Below are 15,525 nucleotides of genomic sequence, written 5' to 3' on the forward strand. Positions count from 1 at the left end.
ATCTGGAAGGCCACAAGTTTGATATCTTTGTGGTTAACCAAATGGTGTAATTCAGGCACTCTCAAGTTGCAGCCCTTCAGCTGTTTGGACCTCCAACTCTCAAAATTCTTGACTATTTAACAAGCTGGCTAGGGCTTCTAGGAGTTGGAGGCCAAAACAGCTGGAGGGCCATGGTTTGAGGATGCCTAGTGTAATTCTTATGTAAGTAAGAATTACATACCTCACAACCTCTGAGGATGCCTGCCATAGATGTGGGTGAAACATCAGGAGAGAATACTTCTAGAACATGGCCATACAGCCTGGAAAACATACAACAACTCTTATGTAAGTTGTAATTTAAATCATAGCTGTTTCTATCAGCATGTTTTCATACCAATTATGTGTTACCAGTAGTGTGTGCCATGAAGTTGGGATGGGGGATGCAGAGAGACTGGAAATACCTATTAGACTAATTGGAGTTGTTACAGTTGTGGTACACGAAGGCTAAGGCACACAAAGTGAAAGCTATTCTATGATTTTAATAAAAGAACATAAACCTGTAACCTGAATACTGATAAGATACACTGAAGAGATAGATTAGTGCAATAAATCTAAACATGAGCTGTGAATCAGTATGTCCAAGATTAAAATCCTAATCCAAACTCAAAATACAGATAGAAAAAAACTCAAGTAACATTATCTTAATATTCAGGACAAGATTCTATATTACACACTGAAGCATAGAACAAATACGGCGGACATGGAAAATCTATGCTAAAAGTGCTACTCAGACACAAAGCTCATTGGATGACCTGAGCCAACAACTTTTTCTTTGTTTATCTTGCTCTCTAGATAAAATAGGGTTGGTATAATCTTCTTTTAAAAGGGGAAGAATAAAAACATAATAAACAAGTGAGTGTAAAAGGCTAAATCAACTGTTTACGGCACAAGCAAATGCTATGCATTAAGATATTCAAATATTACATATGTAATGTTTTTCTGTATTACTAGAAACTGGATTTTTTAAATTAGGGCAGAACTTCCAAAATGTGACCTGAAACTTCAAAATAAGAGTTTATAGTCTCTTCCAACAATATAGTTATCATACACACATACACAAAACAGAGTAAGAAGTTATTTTGGTCATAGGAATGAGCTAATAAAATATTCACATCCAAATCATTTACTACATTGTCTATTAAATTATTAAAGAGATACGCCTATTCTCTTACATTTTTACAACAGAGGTAGAGTGGCCCTGAATAAGTCACACCACATCATATGTGTTAGCTGAACTTAATAAGTCTAAAAGGTGCCTAATTTTGGCTTGGCAGAACTCTAAAACAATTTTGGGAAAAAAACACCCTGTTTTTAACTGTATGAATTTTTTGTTAATTGGGTTAAAGATGGACAAAAGTAATCTGTGATGTTGCATCAAATAAACAAAGTTATTGGATACTAACAGATGGTAAGGCTCATTTTGTTTGGCAGTCAAGCATAAATAGTACATTTCAAAAGGGCACACCGTGCTTCATTCCTTAGTTTAGTTTATAAAAAATGTTCACAACCACCCGGATAACTTATATTAGACTTATTATGACCAACTGAGAGAGGCATAAAAATGGACAAACATTAAAAATGCTGGTGGCAAAATTTTAAATCCATGGAAATAGTCTTCCAAAGTCCTTGCTTGTCTTGGATATGAGCTTTAATAGAGTATAGCTCAAATATAGCCTATCGAAACCCAGGCATCTGTGGTACAGGAGCGCCTCCTATTGGAACAGAGGAAGGGACTGTCATCAGCTGTCCATCGTACAACGTCTCATTCACCCGGAGCTCACATCCATCCTGGAGCATACGAATTGCTATTTGTGCAATGTTCCTAGAATCATCAAGTCCACTGTGAGGCCGGCCATCATAGTCCATTCCAAGCTTCTCAAGCATGGTTGATAGTTTAGTTTGGTTTCTAGGAACCTGACAAAAAGAAACAAACCATTTTGAAGCAATCATTCTGATAGAAGAAAGAGCTCATATATGCACATTATTTGGTTGTCTTGTCTTAATAGATGAGGTCTAACTATAGGCTAATGCAAAAACAGGAAGTAAATCAAACTCTAATACTGGACAGAAGGGAACTGAAGCTGGAGTCACAGGTAAGACTTGACAACCTCTTATAGTATGCTGAATAATGAGGACACTCTATTTTAACTCGTGTCTCCACTAGAACAGAACATGGGAAATTCTTGTAAGCTACAATCCCTTGAAGATTCCCTTTCATTCTTCCTTCCTGGAATTGCAATGACCTCTCTTTGTGGGACTAGTAAAATTTTGAGTATTTGAAGGAGTTCTGATGGCATGGAGTTTATAAGTTAACTCAATGTATTTCTCAATACAAGGTGAGGTAGTACAGCTTGGGAATTAAGCAGCAAATATAAGCTTGTATTTGCTCCAAGATGGACTATCTCAGATTGGAATGCCTAACATCAGGCAAGACTTGTGAGCTTCCTCTTATTCTTTTTATGACCTTGCCTCTGTGCACAGGTTGAGATGTGTTTCCTTGTGCTCCCCTCCCCCTGATGTGAACTTGGTCTTATGCAAGGAACTGCTTGTAGGTGAATCAAAAGCTTATTTGGGCAGCAGGCACTGGAATAGAGGTAATACTTCTAGTAAACTACATTAATGTCTTTTTATTCTAATGTTAATAATTTTATTGCTATTGTGCTACTTCTTGTGTCATATTTTATGTTTTATATCGATTGGATGTGTTTTAGTTGTTTATCCCAGTCTATGGAATTTTCTGTATTGCAGTTATTGTATTGTATTATTATGTTGTAAGCCGACCCGAGTCCCCAGGGGAGAGGGGGCGAGATATAAATAAACTTTTGTTGTTATTATTATTATTATTAGAGCTGCTAGTAGATGGGCAGACATTACTTATAAGCTTTAGTGCAGTGGGTCCCCAGGTTTTTTGGCCTACAACTTCCAAAACTCAGAGGCAGTTTACTTGCTGTTAGGATTTCTGGGAGTTGAAGGCCAAAACACCTGGGGACACATAGGTAGAAAACCACTACTCTAGTGCCAACTTCTGAAAGACTGGTCTGGAAACTTTTCAATTACAGGCAGACCTCCTGACCAAACTAAGCTTTACCATCATTGAGCAGATATGTAAAGCTTCCATAAATTTAGAAGGCACAGTGTGAGAGATAATTCTGGTTAGGTCAAAACTTACTTTACTACTTCAAAAATGCATTATGCAAAGCTTACTAAATAAAATTGTTTGTTATGTTTATTAAGTTGAAAAACATAAATGCTTCAGTTTGAAACAGCCACTAAAAATATATCCTGGGCTGTAGAGAGAAAAAAACTACTGTCTTTAAGCCAACTGGAAAAATAGATGGGGATAAAATTTGAAACAGAAATCATTCACAATGAAGTAAACAAGTGTGTTTCTACTCCCAGCATTATGTAGCAACAGATAAAAATATCTGCATCATCAGTAATATGACAATGGGATAACTGTACATACTACAAGAAAAGCTTAATCTTTCTAACTGTTTCAAACTCTTTGAAGAACAAATAATGTCTTTATTGTCATGCTAGTACTGAAACCGTGTTCTTTCAGATGCCTTATTCTAAAATCCCTGAAGTTTCAGACAACATGCCCAATGATCAGGGAACCACTATGACGGTTGTAATTACTTGAAATGCCTAATAAATTAGGAATTGAGAAAATTCATCCTCCATATTTCTTAGGCTTCTACAATCGCCAGCTTGCACGGCAAAAAAGAATACTGGGAATTAACAGTCTAAAACATTTACAAGGCCAAACAATCTATTAACTTACAATTAGGTTCTTTGCTCTAACAAGGAAAAGAAACTTTGTGGACTTTGACATTTTGCATCTACTGAATGAAAAATAAGTGACCAAGATAAGTGACCAAGACACAAACCTTGTAGAAATTCCCATAGGATTTGCGAATATTAATCCACTTCTTAGCAAATGCAGGATATCTCAGACGGTTTACACGACACTGGATATTTAAAAATTTACTCATATCCCAAGATCTTTCAAAAGAAAAAGGAATATTTTAGATATTTAAAACAATTGATATTTTAAAATTTGCTTGTATTCTAACAACTTCACTTGAGAATGAGGCATGCTTCCACTTTGTTGAATTTCTGCTATTTTAATCATCATACTTCTTTTGTACAATAATTTGTGTCTCACTAACTAGTAACTATGATTTAGCATGCTGCAATCTTACTGGTGTTTTATTTTAATTTATCTCAAATCAACCATGAGGATTTGTGTTAAAATTTACAAAAGGCAGCGTACAAAATGTTTAAAAATAAGCAGACATAGGTAAAGGGTAAAGGTTTCCCCTGATGTTAACTCCAGTCATGTCTGACTCTGGGGGTTGGTGCTCATCTCCATTTCTAAGCCGAAGAGCCGGCGTTGTCCGTAGACACCTCCAAGGTCATGTGGCCGGCATGACTGCATGGAACGCCGTTACCTTCCTGCCTATTGATCTACTCACATTTGCATGTTTTCGAACTGCTAGGTTGGCAGAAGCTGGAGCTAACAGCGGGTGCTCACTCCGCTCCCCGGATTTGAACCTGGGACCTTTCGGTCTGCAAGTTTAGCAGCTCAGCGCTTTAACACACTGAGCCACCGGAGGCTCCATAAGCAGACATACAGATGAAGAATTGCTACATCAGAGGGAAAAATTACATGCTCATATACCTTCCCCAAGATCCTATAATTACCAAAGTCAAAACTGACAATATTCAAATCAAGCTATTTGAATCCTTACATATAGATCAACATGGAGTTGATCTATATGTAATGATCAACATGGAATTGATCAGAAGGTAAGTCTGTATTTAGCAAAGGATTTTATTCTAGATAAATGTTCCCATAACCATATTCTTATCCAAATATCATATGTCATGTCCCAAAGATTTTAATCAGATACAATATTTTCTGTTCAAGAGAAGCACTGTATAGCAAGGACTGCATGGATGGGTGGGTTGACAGCATACAGCAACATTTTGGGATTCCTTTTACCTAAGTATCACTTTCAGAATCTTATATACACCAAAATTAAAAGAGCTGCTTACGAGAATTTTTGTAATATACTCCCTCTATGGGTAATGATCCAGATTAAAATGTTTTCATTACATACCCATCAGTTAATATGGCATAGCTATATCTGCTTCCTAGTTCTTTCTGTTTCATCCAATCTATGACTGACTGCAGAACCTTTGGGAATTCATCGGCTTTGTCTACACGTTCCTGTAAATATGTAATACAACTGGTAAATGAAAACACAAATATTATACACTTAGGACCATTAAAAAAAACAAAATTGAGAGAAAAATACTGAAACCAGAGAGTAATACAAATTAGATTTTAGATACATTTCCGAAAACAAATAATCTTAATTAGTTTATTACATTCAGTGGGCAATATATACTTTCAAAGACTTCCCGTATAATGACAGACTAATTCTTCATGAAAGAGCTGCATGCATTATCCAGCAGTTTTAGGGTAGGAGGGGACATATACTTCTGTGAATGAGAACTACCTCTGCCACCATCTCTCCCATTTTTTCACCTTTCTTCCTGCAGCTTCTCCTCTACAGCCCATCTTAAAAGGGAACAATCTGAGATGTGTATGCCATTTCCCCCTAAGTCTAGTTTTTATGTTTGGAGAGGGAAAAGAAAGCTGGCGGGCCACACCTGATGACAATGTGGACCCACATAATATATGGACTGGTGGTTTCCTAGCTATCTTGAGAAGGGAAGAAATATACAGTGCTCCCTTGCTAATCCGCGGTTCGGCCTGCTCTTCCTCCTCAGCCGCCTGCAGGCAGTGGCAGTAGGCCCTGCCTGCACCTCGTCGTCTCAGAAACAACAAGGAATACAGAACAGTACATTTAAAGAGGAAAAGAGGAAGGGAGGGAGGCTATATTTATTGAAATAAATATAGTACCGCTATTTCACGGTTTTCCACTTTTCGCGGGCAGGTCTGGAACCTAACCCCCGCGAAAAGTGAGGGGGCACTGTACTCTGTTGCAGATTCCTGTCCTAGTTTTATGAACATCTTTCTTTTATGCTCATGACTTTAGTCAAACGGGGAGAAAGTTACCTGAGAAATTCCAGTCAGATTAATGCAGAAATCCGAAAGCTGTGGATTAATCACTGGTTTCACATATTGCTGAAACGTATCCTCCTACAAGTTAAATAAAAAGGTATCACTTGACAGCCCTGCAGAAGCAACATGTAACATCTATTCTTACATAACACAAAGATGTTGCAATTTCCATACAACTTTTAGAAAAGAGAAGTCCTTATACACCTGTTTTATGGATAATAAATTCTAAAAGCTTACACCTTAGTTATCTTTGCTGGTTCAAATGCAGTCTCAAGATTTTGACTATACTGCAGTCCTCCGGGAACCATCTATACTTTGTCATGGCCCCTGTGTGCTTTCATATCCAAATATCGGTACATCTTTTTTCCTTTCCGCTCTCCAGAGCAAGCTATACAATGTATACAAACTATAGATCATAAAACTAAACCTTTTTGGGAAAGATTAGACAAATCCTCAAGATGTTGCAGTTTTGAACAGATGAGTGGCAGAATGGGGTAGATAACTCATAATTATGTATTTTTCAACACAAAAACGTTTCCCTTTTTCTAAACTGTTTTCTTCCTGTGATGTTCCAGAAATCTTCTGCAAATTTACTCTTGTTGCTGAAACAAGTATAACACTGTTTTTATCAGCTAGATAAAACTTCTTTAAACTGAAAATGAATACAAATTAAACATTATTTTCCTTTGAATATAATTGCATTTTGAAAAAAGGTCCATGCTGCTCATATGTTAACCTTGGTTCTTGATACTTAAAAGCAAAGAAACGGGATCACTTACTATTTCTAATGTCCGGGTGTTTATTAAGACAATAGGAAATTCAATTATTTCATGTGTAAATTCAAGCTGATTTCCTTCTTCACATGTTGCTTCAAAGTCAATAACACAAATGTAATCATAATAATTCTCTGCATTTGCAGGTTGCTTCTGCATTAATTTCTCTTTCTTATAGTAATTTTTCAACCTTTTCTTTAATACATCCTTTTCTCCTCTGTCAAAGGAAACAAAAAATATCAGTGCTTATGTCTGCAAGCTACTTAAGAAGCAAAAATATTTATCACTCCATATATAGGCAGTCCGCAAGTTACGAACAAGATAGGTTCTGCAGGTTTGTTCTTAAGTTGAATTTGTACGTAAGGCGACCTAGGTTCATTTTTAGGTGTATATCCAGCCAAATACACACACACACACACAAATATGGATAGCACAGGGAAGAGTTAACTGGTGTTCCCAGTTCAGAAGATTTCACCTCACTTTCTGTCCCTGTGATAATTGGATTTTGCAAAATTTGATTTGTGGAAACAAGGAAAGGTGATAAAGCTTCAGTGGAGACACCTTTTCCCCATTATAATTTTATCAGGAATGAATTTCCCTTTCAAAGGGTAGATTTCTCTCACTTGCTGTTGTCTCACTCCTGTTCCTCACTATGTGTCTAAGTCGGGTGCTTGTAACTCGGGGACTGCCAATACTGGCTGTCCCTTGAAAACTTTAGTATGGTTTTGATAAATTACTATAATCTGCTTGGATGTAAAAGCCCATAAAAGTTGTTCCTAATATAAAATTTCTCCTGGGAAAGAAATCAGTCTTTAGATGACATTGAAAATAACCATATGATCCAAATAAAGCTGAAGAAGTCTAAGGACAGAGAATGTGCAATATAAATTACAGGAATAACAGAAATAATATTAATAAGAGATATACCATGACAGGATGACACCCAACTGGCATGTCAACCAGAGGACTTTCTCATCAGGTGCCGCTAGACCAGTGGTGGCAAACCTATGGTGCAGTGCCCTCTCTCCTGGCATGCAAGCCATCACCCGCCACATGCCACCTCCTCGCCTCATGTTCTCCCCCCCCCCCCCAGTTGCCCCTCCTCCCTGGTTTGGGCAGCTCGTTTCTAAAAGGTTTGCCATCACTGCCCTAGACTATGGAACCCACGTCAATCTAGTCATAGAATACCAGATTATGTGACAATTGTATTATGCTAAGGATCCCAGAACAGATCCCTTATGTAGGAAACATGTCAGATGGAGAGACCACATTATCTGTAGCTGTCCGATAATTCAAATTCTTTATTTCTAAGAAAAACAATCTCAAATTCTTTACGTCCATAAAGCCTTCAGTGTTATTCCAATCATACCGTATTCATGGTCATTCATAACTTCTACTCCAAATTGGAGATGCTTTTTAAATTAACCCCTCACAGAAAATGAAAATACTGGTCTCAGCCTTACATATGTAAATAGATTTATGTTCTCAAACAACAACAACAACAACAACAACAAATACTTACCTAGTATCTAGCTTGAATTCAGCAAGTTTAGCTCTAAGTTCAGGTCTGCTCATTCTATTGATATGACCATTTGTCAGAGAAATCTCTTTGTAAATTGGGTCACTGAAGTCACTTGAACTGGACATGGATTTCTTTTGATTATCGTCTTGACAATCCAATCTACATCGCTGCTTACGTTGATAAAAAGGCTAGGAGATAGGATTAGAAGAGAGAGAGAGAAAACCCCCACAAAAATGATTGAAATGAGTACGTTTCTTGCCTTCAAAAGGTTAAAATAATTTTACTGAAAGCACATATTGATGTACTGATACAAAAATAAAGACATTAAACCAGGAATATGCAGGTTCCCAGTTTCAGAGGGCCATAAACGAGATCTTGAATCTTCTGGAGTATTTTTAGGTGACTAGAAGGGATGATCACCTTGTCAGATTTCAGAATGGGTTAGGGAGGTTTTTGGTTGTCTGGGGACGGAGAGCTCCACGAAATGTTTTTCAAAGTAATTTCTGGTAATTTCAAAGTATTTTCCAGACATAAATGGGACAGGGAGGTGGGTGGGCACTCAGACTTCAGAAAGGTTGGAAGTCTCAAGATCTGAATCCACTAAAGATCTTCTTGTGGGACTTGGGACGCTCACTTCCAAAACTGTCTTATCTGGATTTAGTTTTAGCTTGTTGGCCCTCATCCAGTCCATTACTGATGACAGAAACCGATTAAGGACCAGGATGACATCCTTGATATTAGGTGGAAAGGATTAATACGAGTTGGGCATTGCCTGCATAAATTCAACACCGAACAAAACCCCGGATGATCTCTCCCAGCGGTTTCACGTAAGTATTAAATTGTATGGGGGACAAAATTGAACCCTAAGCGACGCTGCAGGCCACTGGCCAGGGAGTCGAACAGGAGTCCCCCAGCACCACCATCTGGGTGCAGCCTTCCAGGAAGGACCAGATCCATTGTAAAATAGTGCCCCTGAACCTCCATTCCAGAGAGCCGACTCAGAAGGATACCATTGTCAAGTTATTATTTGAGTTATTATTATTACTGTTTTTGTTCTTTTGAAAACAAAATAAAATAAAACTTACTTATAAAAGAAGGACACGCAGAAGTAGATTGCCCACAACAGAGGACCACTCAAATTAACTGACTTGACCTACCAAACAGGGCTGCTGTGAGGCTAAAGTGGAGGAGGAGGAGAACAGACATCTACAAGCAAGGCTCTGAAGCTGGGGTGGGCCATTAAACATAAACATATAAATAAGCCAACACTGATTCTTCCACTGCAGGAAACTTTTCCTCTGAAGGCAGTAAGAGCAAACCTACATGAAGTCCTTGGGAGAGCTCATCCAGAGTTTTGGAGTTCAATGTCATCTGTATGCAGATGAAGTTCAGCTCTATCACTCCTTTCCACCCTCTGCTAAGCAGGCTGTTCAGGTCTGGATGAGGGCAAACAAATTGAAATTGAATCCAGACAAGACAGAGGTACAGTTGGAAGGCTGAACAGGGTATAGGGTTACACAGCCTGTGTTGGACAGGCTTACATTCCCTCTGAAATCACAGGTTCGCAGCTGAGGAGTGTTCCTGGATTTATCGTTGAGCCTGGAATCCCAGGTCTCTGTGGTGGCCAGGAGAGCTTTTGCACAATTAAAAACTGTGCGCCAGTTGCACCCGTACCTTGAGAAGCCAGATGGTCCATGTTCTTGTTACATTTCAAATAGACTACTGCAACATGCTCTACATGGGTTTGCCTTTGAAGACTGATTGGAATCTCCAAATGGTCCAATGGGTGGCAGTATGATTCCTCACTGGAGCGGTGTACAGGGAGCACACAATCCCCGTTATGTCAGCTCCACTGGCTGCCAGACTGCTACTGAGCACAAGTGCTGACTTTAGCCTATAAAGCCCTAAACCAGTACTTCTCAACCTGGAGTCCCCAGATGTTTCTGGTGTACAATTCCCAGACATCCCAGCCAGTTTACCAGCTGTTAGGATTTCTGGAAGGCTAAAAACATCTGGGGACCCCCAGGTTGAGAACCACTGCCCTAAACGATTCCAGCCCAGCTTACCTGTAAACATGTATCTCCCTCTATTAACCACCATGGAGATTAAGATCTTCTGGGGAGGTTCTGCTCTCAGTCCCACCGGCTTCGCAAGTGTGGTTGGTGGGGATGAGAGACAAGGCCTTCTCGGTGGTGGCCCCTCGGCTATGGAACTCCCTCTCCAGCAAAAATATTGCATCCCCTTCCCCCTTGACTTTCAGCCAGAAAGTAAAAACTTGGTTATGGGACCAAGCTTTTGGCTAGCAAGTTAGTGCAATATGAGTATATGGAATAATGGAATTACTAATGGAACGGCCTTGGATTTTGATTCTGGATGACGTGATTTTAATAGTTGTTTTTAATGTTATTTAATTTTAGTTTAAATGTATATGTTTATTTTTACTGTGTGTATGCATGTTCATGGCATCGAATTGCTTGCTTGCCTTTCTGAAAGGCCGCTCCGAGTCCCCCTCTGGGGTGAGAAGGGCGGGATATAAATGGAGTAAATAAATAAACCTTTCCTGCGCAAATCTCGCGATAGGTTCGCCTTGGGTCACCACAACGAAACCGCGGCCTTGGACCCCTCAAAATGCTGACAAGGAGCCAGGAGAGAAGGCCTATCGTTTGAGCGGACGACTGACTCACCGGCGATGCGGCCGAGCCAGCGACGCCTTCCGACTCCTTCGCCTCTCCGGGAAACTCAACGTTTTCCTTCTGCTCCTCCATCATTTTCTTCCGGACCGAAACCTGCGCGCGTACACCCCCCACTTCCGGGTTCCCTCCCGCTCTCCCTCACCCCGCAGCGACGGTGGGCGGGGCCTTGAATGGAAACAGGGAGATGAGCGCATGCGCAAGGTCGCTCTGTATCTTGCCTGCTTTCCAGTCCTTTCCCTTTCAAGTTCAAGCCTGCCGTTTGGGACCGTTGGAAGCGCGCGCCATTCCTTTTGAGGCCCCGCCCACCTCGCCCCGCCCACTAGTCAGTCTCCTGAAGAAAACAATGCCCTCTGAGGGTTTATTACAGGCATGGTGGGCTGTTCGGAATTGTGGGAGTTGAAGTCCAAAACACCTACAGGGCCGAAGTTTACCCAGGCCTGCTTTATTATCTCAACCAGGCAGCCTCAATCTGTGGCGCTGCAACTCTTTGGGCCTCCAACCCCCAGAATTCCTGGCAATTCAACAAGCTGGCTAGGGCTTCTGGGAGTTGGAGGCCTTAACAGCTGGAGGGTCCCAGGTTAAGGATACCTGCTATAGACGAGTCTCACTTATCCAAGCTAAACGGGCCGGCAGAAGCTTGGATAAGCAAATATCTTGGATAATAAGGAGGGATTAAGGAAACGTCTATTAAACATCAAATTAGGTTATGATTTTACAAATTAAGCACCAAAACATCATGTTTTACAACAAATTTGACAGAAAAAGCAGTTTGTTGTAATTACTGTATTTACGAATTTAGCACCAAAATATCACGATATATTGAAAACTGACTACAAAAATGGCTTGGATAATCCAGAAACTTGGATAAGCGAGATTCTACTGTAATGCAATTTTTATCCCACTGTTCAATGCTGTAGAGTCTTGGGAGCTGTAGCTCGGTGAGGCGCCAGCACACTTTGGGAGAAAAAGTTAGAAGACCCAATAAAACCACAACTCCCATGATTCCATAGCATTTCAGAGGCATGGCAGTCAAAGTAGTGTCAAAACTGCATTAATTTTACAGTATAGATGTCTTTCTCTGTCTCCCCTTTTTTCTCATCCCTCAAGATTTTCAGACAGTATTTTTTCTTGTTCCCCTCTTTCTCCCGGTTCCCAAATTTTGGTCTATGGCTGGAATCCAGCAGAGGTCTAGTAAAGGTAAAGGTTTCCCCTGACATTTAGTTCAGTCGTGACCGACTCTGGGGCTTGGTGCTCATCTCCATTTCTAAGCCGAAGAGCCGGCGTTGTCCATAGACATCTCCAGGTCATGTGGCCAGCATGACTGCATGGAGCGCCGTTACCTTCCTGCCGGAGCAGTACCTATTGATCTACTCGCATTTGCATCTTTTCAAACTTCTAAGTTGGCAGGAGCTGGGGCTAACAGCGGGTGTTCATTCCGCTCCCGGGATTTGAACCTGGGACCTTTTGGTCTGCAAGTTCAGCAGCTCAGTGCTTTAACACACTGTGCCACCAGGGGCCCAGGGTCTAACCTCCTTTAAAAGAGAAAAGCCAGGGGACAGAGTATCAGGAGGCAGGATGCCTCCTTCTTTCCAACTGATCAAAGCAGAAACATTTTCAACTGATGTGTTCCTGGGAATGTGCCTGGGGGTGCTTTGATGCTAGGCCAAGTCATGCAGGAAAAATCTATCAATAGTTGTGCTGTTGTTCATTATTGGTACCTCTTTGGTGAACTTGCATTGGGGAAACTTTTACATGCATTCATCATGACTGGTTATGAAGTTCTAATATATCCTAGAGTTTTCCATAGGGATATTTATAGAATAATGCAAAGAGATGATCTAGAAGCTTCAGGTTTGTTTCTGCTGTTTTTGTCTGTTGTTTTTATGTTGGTAAGTAGTACATTGTCTGTAGCTGGAACAGTTGAGCCATTTCCACTTTGAGGTAGGGAACCTTCTTGCTGATTGTTCAGCACTGGTTTTCCATCTGTCAAACAGAATAAATGAATCATTATTATTTACTTGGTTTTATAGTCTCTACTGACTAGTCCTTTATTTTTTTAAAAACTGCCCTTCTAAGACATTGAAAAGACATAGAAGTTAAAAACACAGAAGCTGCATTGCCTGTTTAAACAAAAAGGATTAGGTTTTTATAATTGTTTGTTTATTATAATGTTTATTAATTGACTCTGCCCAATGGTTGCTCGTTGCAATGTACAATTTAAAAATATAACAATAATAATAGATTAAAATTAAACGCATCGAAGTTGGGAAATAGAAATCAAAAAGACATTTTGGACTAAACATGAAACTTGATGTTGAAAGCCAGGACAAGTTTGACAAATCAGTGCAGCCACTGAAAATCCGGTGAGGATCTGGTCTCCCTACTAAAAGAATTTCATTAAAAAATACCTATATGTGAACCACCAGCCTAACTTCTCTGGGTTGTGGGATATATAACTTTGGAAACACTTCTAAAATATTAGCAAATTCATGCAAAAGGGCACAGCCTTTTATGTCATTCCGACTCCCATGTAAGTCATTTAAGCATCTTTAACTGGGCTGAAAAAGAAATTGAGGTCAAGTGAATTTGGTTCAAGACTAGTGTTGTACAATTTGTGCAATGCACAACAACGTAATCACGGCATTTTATTCCAGGTATAGGTCTCATATACTATTCAAGGCAGCAGTTAATTAATTGGAATAAGAAATGCTTAAGACATGGATCACTGTGGATCCCTTCTCCAGAAAGGGATGGACTGGGAATGTAAGTCAAAGGCAAGCTTGGTTGCTGAAGTCATGTAACCTTCCGAGAGCAATGCTGGATCTGAGAGCACTCTACATACGATAATCTGATATTTTATCAAGGATAAACTGCATTTCCACTTATCTGCAAGACTTCTGTAATGAAACTGTTAAAACAGGCATGCTCTTTACTCAGAGCTCCCCACACTAATGAATCAATGCTATAGTTTATTTATCTACAGTGGAACTCATTTAAAATTGCAGCCTATTATTTAAAGATGTTGGCATGTTGGAAGATAATTTATAATTCTTGGAATATTGATTGCACCTGTTTTCTGTGTACTGTACTACAAAATTATTCCAAAGGCAGTAATTGTCCCTGATTATATTTACTAGGGATTTTTTCTGGTATTCCCCCCCCCCCTTTTTTTTTTCCTGGTGTTTTACACTATGTAACAAAATTTGAAAAAAAAATCTATTCCTGATTGGAAAGCGTTATTCTTGTTTAATTGTGTGGTACCTACTTTGAAAGTAGTTTTTATACTGCAGAATTTTTTTTTGTGGCTGCCACAAACTATGTTGACTAGTTTAGGACTCAATGAGATATTCATTGAAAAACTATAGCAAAATGTGCTGCAGGATGTCCCAAAAAAAACCCAAAGTTTTTGCAGCTTAACAAACCTTTTCCATGTTTTTATGATAGAACCAATTAGGAAATGACATTTAGAACCCAGAAACAAAAATTGTGTTACATAGTGTTTTATTGACCTTATTTTATCTCCTTTATGCCTTCCGGGAATCTCTTGTTAACATGTTGTTAGTGCTAATGAAGAGCATTGTCATTTCTCATGGCTGAAGTTTTTTCCTTGGGTCTCAATCTCTTAATAGAAAACAGCTGCTTCGTATCTCTGTTCAACATCCGTTAAACCTTACATAGCTGCCCACTTTATGTAGTGCAACTGCTGAGGTATATGTAAAAACAAATACCATTTCTCATCTTTAAGCCTCACCCCCTCCCCCCAAAACCCCCCCACAATCATCCTTTTGATTTTTCACCCAGTGGAAGTTAGAGTATTACAGGAACACAGAGCCATTGCTTATGGGCCAGTCCAGTGGCAGTAAAAATACAAGCTAGGCCCTTCAGAGGTGCTGGACTCCAACCCTATGATGGGCTTTAGTTCTAAAGCATGTATAGATTTTCTTTCTTTTTATTTATGCATTCATTTTATTGTCTAAACGGTTTTGAGTTACTCAGCATTAATGTTTATCAGCTGTTTTGCAGCTTTTTTAAAAAAAATGGATGGTGTTTTGTGTATGTGTGTGGTATTTTGCTTGTTATGTTAATATTGCTCACCTGTTTTAAATATTTTCTTTGGGGAAAGTGATTCATCATAGACAAGACTTGGCTTTGTAGTTTTGTGGTGGAAAATCTTAAAGAAAACATCAAAGAAGTAGTAGAAATTACTTTTATGTTTATTTCTGTTATGTTTGTTTATATCATGCCCTTTTCACAATGCAAGATTAAATTGGCTTCCATACGGCAAAAGATAGCATGCAAAAGTCAAAAATGTAAACTAACAATAACATTAAAAAGAGGTCAAAAGCATAACTACTTAAGAAGAAAACAACAAAGAGAATAGAACATTGTGAAACGCTGGAG

The 15,525-nt window shown here is 39.3% G+C and overlaps 1 protein-coding gene across 2 annotated transcripts; it reads right to left on the bottom strand.

The window, feature by feature from the left end:
• Positions 1-498: 498 nt before the first annotated feature.
• Positions 499-11,410, bottom strand: eri1 (exoribonuclease 1). 2 transcript variants are annotated; one of them, XM_003224640.4, is made up of 7 exons: positions 11,116-11,410; positions 8,432-8,619; positions 6,916-7,126; positions 6,131-6,214; positions 5,166-5,275; positions 3,930-4,044; positions 499-1,953 (listed from the first exon to the last, which is right to left on the bottom strand). In XM_003224640.4, exons 1-7 carry the CDS (start codon positions 11,197-11,199, stop codon positions 1,714-1,716), a joined length of 1,032 nt encoding a protein of 343 aa, XP_003224688.1. In that variant the 5' UTR covers positions 11,200-11,410; the 3' UTR covers positions 499-1,713. The 2 variants fall into 2 exon arrangements, with proteins under 2 accessions (XP_003224688.1, XP_062827779.1); XM_062971709.1 differs by lacking the exon at positions 11,116-11,410 and adding an exon at positions 10,498-11,053.
• Between the last annotated feature and the right edge of the window lie 4,115 nt (positions 11,411-15,525).

This window comes from Anolis carolinensis, chromosome 2, assembly GCF_035594765.1.
Source record: "Anolis carolinensis isolate JA03-04 chromosome 2, rAnoCar3.1.pri, whole genome shotgun sequence".
NCBI lineage: Eukaryota > Metazoa > Chordata > Lepidosauria > Squamata > Dactyloidae > Anolis > Anolis carolinensis.

What these genes read in the sequence shown, in the direction of transcription:
- eri1 (XM_003224640.4), bottom strand. Translation starts at nt 11,199, where the DNA reads ATGATGGAGGAGCAGAAGGAAAACGTTGAGTTTCCCGGAGAGGCGAAG. An exon ending in GAATTCAAGCTAGATACTAG is followed by an intron (nt 7,127 to 8,431) that starts GTAAGTATTTGT and finishes TTCCTTTGACAG; the next exon opens with AGGAGAAAAGGATGTATTAA. An exon ending in ATCTGACTGGAATTTCTCAG is followed by an intron (nt 5,276 to 6,130) that starts GTAACTTTCTCC and finishes ACATATTTACAG; the next exon opens with GAACGTGTAGACAAAGCCGA.